Source organism: Sinocyclocheilus grahami, unplaced genomic scaffold (assembly GCF_001515645.1).
Source record: "Sinocyclocheilus grahami isolate Dianchi unplaced genomic scaffold, SAMN03320097.WGS_v1.1 scaffold15.1, whole genome shotgun sequence".
NCBI lineage: Eukaryota > Metazoa > Chordata > Actinopteri > Cypriniformes > Cyprinidae > Sinocyclocheilus > Sinocyclocheilus grahami.
Genome location: NW_015505194.1, coordinates 119,063 through 128,298, shown reverse-complemented (window position 1 = coordinate 128,298; position 9,236 = coordinate 119,063). Strand labels below are relative to the sequence as shown.

The following is a 9,236-nucleotide window of genomic DNA, read 5'->3' as shown; positions in this document are numbered from 1 at the left end:
CAAAAATGCAAAACCAAAATACAAATACAAAAATGCAGAAATTAAATATATTACAAATAAAAATGTTGAAAAAGGGATTTGATGAAAAAGAACTGTTTCATTTATAAACATAAGAGACATTTCTATTTCAATGCTAAGAACGAAATGTGATATTTTCTCTAACTAAATACTCTAATATATCATCCTCATTTTGAAAACAAAGCTCCACCTGAGTTAAGTTAACAATCTGTGAAATTCAAATTGTATTTTCATATTCAGTCTGTCTATGAAGGTGAATGCTTCTTTGAGAGTGACGACAGGTTGGAAAGAACAAGCTAATGATCATGTTGCTTTCGAGTGAGAACTGACGACAGCACACATCTAAATAGGCCAGAATAATAGAGACAAACACACAGTGAACAAGGACAGATGAGGTACAAATTAACATGAATATCTTGTCTCTTCCACGCCTTCAAATTAACAACCAGTATTATGTTAACAGCTGTAATTATGTCAAGCACACCTCATTTAAAGTTCAATTAAGCCACTAAAAAAAAACATGAGGGCATGAAACATTAAAAAGAACTGACAGATGTTGCATAAGACCCCCAACCCCAAACTGCTATTCCAATTAGAATTAGTCTAAAATGATTAATCTTCAAAGAACAAGTATAAAGTAGAATTATTACCTAGATACTTTAAAATATCTTCTTTTTTCGGATATATATTTACAGCACTGTCCTGAATCCTGCAAGTCAATTATACAAAATGCCTGTAGGAGAGTAAATAATCAATTTTTCTACTTTTATATTCAATTACAATGTCAAACAAAAAGAAAAGAGAAAGAAAAAACAAAAACAGAAAAGCAAAACTCGCTGGCAATGCAAGTTGTTTGAGGATAGTGGTATTGAAGAATATGTTGCTGAATATAACCATTAAATACGTACCAAACAAGCTTGGTACAAATAATAAATCTTCATAAATATTTATTTGAATTAATTTCATAAACAAAACAAGCACAATGCAAACAAAATCAAAGACTCTAAGACAGTTTCCTGACTGCTACCACATATAGCAGCGAACGGTTCGATAACCAAACTAGAACGCACTTTGGTTTGGGAGATTTGGACAATGAATGCTCCTGTAGTTCCTGTAGTTCAAGCTGGTAGAGCACAAACTGAAAAGATAGGTATATCTGGAATGTGCTTGAAGTCACTTTGTATAAAGCGTACATAAATATAAATGCCTCTGATGACATGTATAAAAGTAGTTGCTGAAATCAATAGCCTGGAATAAAGACTGTAATATGGATTGAATGGCTTATCAGTATATAATGGCTCACTTGCATTTTGAAAAGGTGCCTTCAAGAGGAATTGTTGACTATTGTTGATTATCTTGGGGATTTGGTAGCTGATTACCAAGATCCTGGTTTGCCACTTGAATAAGAAGAGTCACAAAAATGAACACAAAATGCTTATGTAACAAAATAGATTAGCAACTTTTGTGGTTAGTGGATAGCTGAGACTAAGAAGAACCCATGAGGACTCCAACGGGTGCCACAGGCTGGTTGTTGGTGGGGGCTGCGTGATAGAAAGAGTCTGTGTCTGTCTGATTGACCCGCAAGATGGGTGGAATAGTAGACGACTTGATGTGGAGGATCTTGGTGTCCATGACCTCACAGTCGATCTGCATCATCACCTCAAACTCTTTGTCTTTTAGGATGCTCTCTGCAGTGAGACAGAAAAGTAATTGTATTAGCAAAGAAAATACAAATAATCATAGAAAATAGCACTTGGTGCTCAGCTCTGTGTGGAAGTAATTGTTAAAGAAATGCAGGTGATGTGCAGGGTGGCCTGAGGAGGTTAAGAGGCATTTTAGGGGCTCCTTTCACACAAAGGGTTCATTGAGGTCATGCTGGCCTTTATTTTCACCTAGTAGTAAACACAACAAGATGATGACTCCCACATGAAAGAAAATGGGGTTAAGGAAAGGTACACTACCGTTCAAAAGTTTGAGGTCAGTAAGATTTTTTACATTTAATACTGTTATTCAGCAATATTGCATTAAATTGATCAAAAGTGACAGTAAAGACATTTATAATGTTACAAAAGATTTCGATTTCAAATAATTGCTGTTCTTTGAACTTTCTATTCATCAAAGAATCACAAAAAAGTATCACGGTTTCCACAAAACTATTAAGCAGCAACTGTTTTTAACATTGATAAAAATGAGAAATATTACTTAAAGGGGTCCTATTATGCTTTTTCACTTTTTTAAATTTTAGTCAGCGTGTATGGGGAGGGGCGAGGTCGTGGTTAGAACGCTTGGTTGAGTGAGTGCATCAGACGAGACGAAGAAGAAGAAGTGCTGCTGCAGAGTTTGTGCATCAGAGAAAACGAAGAAGAAGAGCTGCTGTGCTGTAGCTTCAAATTTTCGGCATGTCTAAAAGAATTCTTACAAGTACAACACGCCATAGACGGTGTGCCTACACTCTGTGTTTGAATTTTAAAGATGTGGTGCGACGCGATGCTGCGCTTCTCGTCTGCTTTTCACCTCCGTGACCAAACGTCTTTGTTTGGGCTTCCGAAAGCGGATGATGTCAGGAAACAGTGGTTGCAATTTATTTTTTAACTCTGTCCCTGAGCATTATAACCCCAATTTGCTATTGTGTGCTGTGCATTTTATTGAGGACAGCTTCCACAACACAAAGGAGTACAGTGCCTGCCGGATTTGCCAAAAGCTTTTGTTGAAAATGGAGCAAGGGGCGTGGCAGTACTGAAACACCGTCTAAGCTGTTCGCCAATCACAACGCACTGGGACAGCTAACCAATCACAACACATTTTGTTTTTCGGAAGGCGGACCTTCATCAAAGCCGGAACTAATCGAGCCGTTTGTGCTAGCCTGGGGAGAAAGGTATTTTAATAATGTAAATTATGTGAAAAATAATGCGTTTTTCAAACCACCAAGCATGAGAGCATGTTCTAGTACACCCCCAAAACAAAATCAAGACTTTGTAAAAGAGCATAATAGGACCCCTTTAAGGCAACAATTTAGCATATTAGAATGATTTCTGAAGGATCATGTGACACTGAAGACTGGAGTAATGATGCTTTGCCATCACAGGAATAAATTACATTTTAAAATATATGAAAATAGAAGATAGTTATTTTAAATTGTAATAATATTTCACAATATGACTATTGTACTGCACTTGATTAAATAAATATAGCTTTGGTGAACTTTAAAAAAATCTTACCAATCCCAAATGTTACTAATTTCTATGATTTTTCTAGGCCATATCATACAAGAGTTAACAGGTGATAGCACATTTACACATCAAGTACTTAAGTACCAGATTGCTATTCGATTCATTCAAATGAGGTTGCGTTCTAAAATACGTAAGCAATACAGATCAAATGCCATCACAGGAATAAATTACATTTTAAAATATATGAAAATAGAAGATAGTTATTTTAAATTGTAATAATATTTCACAATATGACTATTGTACTGCACTTGATTAAATAAATATAGCTTTGGTGAACTTTAAAAAAATCTTACCAATCCCAAATGTTACTAATTTCTATGATTTTTCTAGGCCATATCATAAAAGAGTTAACAGGTGATAGCACATTTACACATCAAGTACTTAAGTACCAGATTGCTATTCGATTCATTCAAATGAGGTTGCGTTCTAAAATACGTAAGCAATACAGATCAAGCTTCAGTTTTACTGACAGGGTGGGACGCCCCATCATTCTTTATCTCTGGAAGTGAAGGTCAGGCCGTGACTTTTTTCCCCCGTGTTCTGACAAACTCATAAAAGCGCTCATCAAACACAAGCAATGAGAATTTTGTAAGGAACCATTAAAGGTTTCCATATGGACAGCTCTCTATACCAGAGAAGATGAGAGAGCGCTTCACATACATGCACAGCATATGGGCTGCAGGAAAGTAACTTTTGCAGCAGACTTGTGCGATTCGCTCCAGCACTGATAAAAGCTTTATAGGCTGAAGAGCATCACGGTAGGTCAATCTAAAGCACTTTTCCAGCCCTTACTGGTGAATACATTTACGCATTCTACACTCGATCGTTCTTGACGAGCTCTTCAGCTGCACACCCACAATGATGGTCTCAAAATGGGTGATTTACAGTAAACCTAACTGTACGAGTCTTTCTGACGTGTTCCTGAAACCAAAATCTTTCCATCTATCTCTGCTACCACCACTGAACAGTCAATGTTATGGGATAAAGCCTCAATATCATCTCACAAAATACGTATTTTCACAGGTGCTTAAAAAAAACTTAGCAGTGCTGTAGAAATCATCATAGATGATGGGTTACAGCAATCATCTCACTGTATTAAACTGCAAGCACTAAAATGACACTGAACTGCTGAGCTGTACACGTCATCGCATATTAAAATACAATCTTTTCCATCCTATATATATATATATATACTAAGTTTCCAATATGTCAGAAATGTCATTTTCCATTCTCACAGAAGGCTTTTCGTTAGGTGAATTCCCTTTGGATATGTCTGGTACTATGCCTGACTTTCCAAACACCATTTAAAATACTGATTAAGGCAACATGTGGACTCAAGGGTAAATTCCTGATGAGGTTGTGGTTGTGAACCATTGAGATTCCAGCCAAACTCACTTTCCCCCATAACTGATAGTTTAAGATGAACAGTTCGCCCAGAAGCAAAATGAAAAGAAAAAAAATGGACGAAATATAAATCGAGAACAGTTGAACTCAGTGAGTTGAACTCCGATTTGATATGAATCGTTCTGTCCAATTCATGAACCAGACGAACCAGGTCATTAATAAAAATAACTCTCAAATTGAACTGACTCAATGATTAGTGGTTCTTGAGTTAACGTCTCACTGGATAAAAAGATTGAGTAAATATATATCTTTTCATACTTTTCAGCAAAAAAAAGCCATACTATGACTTCAAAAGACTTGGAATATAATGCACAAGTAGTATTTTGTTGTATGTCACTATGAACTGGACATAAAGTCTCTTTTTGTGTCCATTTGGGGAGAGTAAATGACAAAATTAAAATTTTGGGCTGAACTTTCCTGAATTAGGCTTTTTTACTATAAAGCAATGCCTGTGACTGCAGAGTAAAAATGTTCATGATATGAAATGTGTGCAGTGCACAAACAAACAAAGAAAGGGGAATATGATGATCATCATCTCCAACATTCACAAACGATTATAATGCTGACTCAGAACTCCCACAGGGAAGATAGTGAAGAAATACCAGATTATATATGTACTAACACTGCCAGGCACTGCAACAATAGTTTCCAAACCAAACTTGAAATTGAAATTGGAGAAAAAAAACTTTTGTTTTGTTATTCATGTTGTTTTCAAGATAGATGATGAATAACAGAAAAGCTTCTCCTCCATCCCTGCATCACATGTGGTGAAAAACACCCCGACCCAAACACACACACTTGAGCGTGTAGAACAGAACAGAATCAGCTAGAGGCAATTTCACAAACTAGACTTCTGTTCTGAGTTGTCCAAAAGTTGTTCTCTTAATAAAACCACGTGAAACCCAACTATGAACATGCATTTCTAAATCAACACAGGATGGAGCCAGAAAAAAACTGATTCAGAGTACACAATGCTTGGCCATCCTCAAGAGAGAATACTTCGACTTAGGTTTCATAAACAATTTAAGTCTATGATATGGCAGGTTTCTTGTTTTCTTTTAAGCTGGTGTGCAAACTGCACAATTAATCTCAGACTATGTGCGTCAATTACAAGATCAAGCTCTTCCCAGACATCACATTCTCTCACAAACTCACGCACATAGCAACTGGAATGTTTATTCTTGCCATTAAAAACATGGAGCACATGCCCTCATTTTTTTGAAGATTTTTTTTAGCCCTGCTTCCCAAAACTTCTCTTTCTCACAATTTCATCAGCTGTGGCTCTCTAGCTCGTTGGAACAGTTCGCACACCTGATGACTGGTCGGAAAGATTTCAAACTGTATTTAAACAGGTTTGCAATCTATCCTTGTGTTTGTGATTAGTCTCATGATTGCTTACACTAGAAGAGAGACTCCAATAAGCAACTGAGATAACTACTAAAAGTTAGGGGCATTTGTCCTGATATATGCACAAACTGTTTCTCAAGCACTCAAATCATAGAAGTATAGTCAGTATCATTCCTACTATCAATATTCTCTTTCAAAACGGCTTAACAAAACATCCTTCACAAAAGCCTGTCCACTCTGCAAGGTCAGTTTATCACGTTTCCATTCCTGAGATCAGTACAGGCTAATCTGATACTGTGCCCACATCCAAGAAATTAAAGGCAAGAAATGTAATAATAAAATAAGACTTTCATAAGAGCGTCCAAGAATCCCTTTTCTTAACCAAATTACATACAGTATATAAAATTATATATATACTGTATATATACGTATATATATATGAACAAATATGTGTGTATACACATTTTCAAATATGTATACACAATATTTCATATTAATATTATACTTTTTATAATTTAACATCATAGAAATATAAATTAAAGAATGATATTATGACATAATGAATAAATGAATATGCAAAAACTACATATATCAATCAAATGCCAGAACTCAAACCAATCTCCTGCAGGGCTCATTAATATGTCATTAACTCTGGGAGCTCTTTAGTGCTGGTCCCATGTCAGGGCTCTGAGTGGAACATTCTCACCCAGTAGTTTTGTAATCAGAGGCTGCAGGCCTGCTGTGAGTGGAGACACCATCCTAGTATTAAGGACAGGGATCTGACTGTGAACTCATTAGCACACAGGCATAAACTGCAATGGTCTAATAGCAGGGCAAGTCTGGGCTATGGTGGTTTTCATATAGTGTTGAAATGTAAACTAAAATCTATGTTGCCAGTCAAAACATGTTTTTTTCTTCTTCCAAGTTTAACTACTGTTAATCTGACAAGCCAACTTAAAAAAATAGTGCTCATTGATGAGTGACATGCTAAAAACAAAAACAGTGATACAGTTAATAAAAGAGTTAATAAAAAACAGTTAATAATTGCCTAGACACACTGCAAAAAATATCCTGTATGAAAGTCATATACAGATGCGTCTCTTTTTTTGATTCAATTCTAATTTTATGAAAAATGAACAGAATATGCAATATCGCCACTTACAGCAAAGGATCTAGATTAATACAAGACCAAAAACAACACAATATAGAGTTAATATAAATTTAAGGAATGATTATTCTTATTAGTATTAGATGACAGTTCATTAGAAAATAAGATCATTCACGATTCTTTTCTCTTACCATTGTAATTAATAGCTGGCAGGACCAAGGACATCTTGGGGCGGCTGCCCTTGTTGTGGTTGGTGGCGGGAAGGAGGAGGTGATCCTGTAAGCAAAAGAGGAACAGTCATCAGCCAGCCACAAAAACACATGCATGAGGAGAGTTTGTTACATTGCTAAATTGCTCTGATCACAGTTTAAGAAGTCTGAAGCATCAACTTGGTTGCTGAAAATGTCTGATAGTGTTGGACAGTAAGAGTGAGACAATATGACAATATGACATTTGTAATTTATTTTAATACTTTTAATAAAAAAAAAAACATAATATTGTGAAATATTGTTACAATTTAAAATGACAATTTTTAAAAAGAGTGTTCTCCTGATGATGGACTCAGAAACATTAACATTAGCCAATGTGAGAAAGGCCTTTAGTTGCTTAGAAGTTAGCCTGCAGTCCTTTGAAACCTAGTGGACTTTTACACGTCTTGCTTTTAAGAGTGTTCTTTGTTGGTCGACCATTCCTAGGGAGGGTAACAGTGGTCTTGAATTTCCTCCATTTGTACACAATCTGTCTGTGAATTGGTGGGGTCTAAACTCTTTAGAGATGGCTTTGAAACCTTTTCTGGCCTGATGAGCAACACAAACTCTTTTTCTGAGGTGCTCAGAGATCCCATTTATTTGTGCCATGATACACTTCCACAAACATGACCAAACTTTGATAGATCCCTGTTCTTTAAATAAAACAGGGCACACACGGACACCTGATAGTTACCTCACTGATTGAAAACACCTCTGAACAGATGGACTCTAATTTCACCTTCAAATGAACAGCTAATCCTAAAGATTCACATACTTTTGCCGCTCACAGATATGTGATATTGGATCATTTTCCTGAATAAATAAATGACAAAGTATATATTTTCATCTCATTTGTTTGATTGGGTTCTCTTTGTCAACTTTCAGGACTTGCATGAAAATCTGATGATTTTTTTGGGTTATATTTAAGCAGAAATATAGAAAATTCTAAAGGGTTCACAAACTTTCAAGCAGCACTGTACACTTAACATTTGCTAAAGAAAGCAGCCAGTTTCTTTCAGTGCAAGCGAACTATCATTTGAAGACCTAGAAAGTGTCATGTAACACTTCTATAATCAGGTCAGAAATGTGTCTATGTTAGTCCAACTCAGTACCAATTGGAGACGTTCTCCTGTCAGAACACACCAGTTGAAGACAGAACCCATACGGAAAGGAAAGCCCACGAGCTGGAGACTGTAATAACATTCTGTTATTATAATGTCTGTGTGATGGATGGGAAATGGGTCATGGATTTGTGACGTCTCGAATCATGTAGACTTCAGTAAATGTGTTTGTGCTTAATACCATCTGAAAGATGTGCAGGAAATTGAATTCACAATGGGACTCAAATAGTTTACCCCAAAATTAAAATTCTCTCATTAATTATTCATCTTCATGTCATTCCAAATCCTTATTATATTCATTCTTTAATTGAATCCAATTCTTGAGCTCCGTTTTGGAACAACATGATGATATGAGATTTTTAAGACAAAGAAAAAAACAAAACTAAAGGAACAAATTGAAGGCAACACAATACATTAACATATTCTTTAAATGTAAATGTCTAGGGAGTACACAACGACTTGTATTAGCAAAACTTTGTTTGTCCATTACTTTTTAGCTTTAGGTTTAATACTGGCTCCCAACCAGTAAAATAAATAAATAAATACTTTTTACTGTACCTTCTGATAACACTGCAAGAAAGTAATGTTGTTCTTCAGTATTTTTCGTCTTGTTTTCCAGTATAAATGTCTAAAGATTCTTAGAACAAAATGTTTTATTTAAGTTGTTTCCAGATATTTGTACTGGAACAACATTACTTTTTAATGATTTTTATGACTTTTTTTTTTTTTTTTTTTAATTTCATGATGTGTTCGTTCATGA

The 9,236-nt window shown here is 35.6% G+C and overlaps 1 protein-coding gene across 1 annotated transcript in view; it reads right to left on the bottom strand.

Annotated features, from left to right (window-relative positions):
* Positions 1 to 172: 172 nt before the first annotated feature.
* The window catches only part of LOC107601246 (cyclic AMP-dependent transcription factor ATF-6 alpha-like), a 49,169-nt gene continuing 40,105 nt past the window's right edge, over positions 173 to 9,236 (bottom strand). The window contains exon 16 of the mRNA XM_016293361.1: positions 173 to 1,706. Coding sequence (XP_016148847.1) covers positions 1,504 to 1,706 — 203 coding nt within the window. The 3' untranslated portion in view covers positions 173 to 1,503. The remainder of the gene's footprint in view (positions 1,707 to 9,236) is intronic.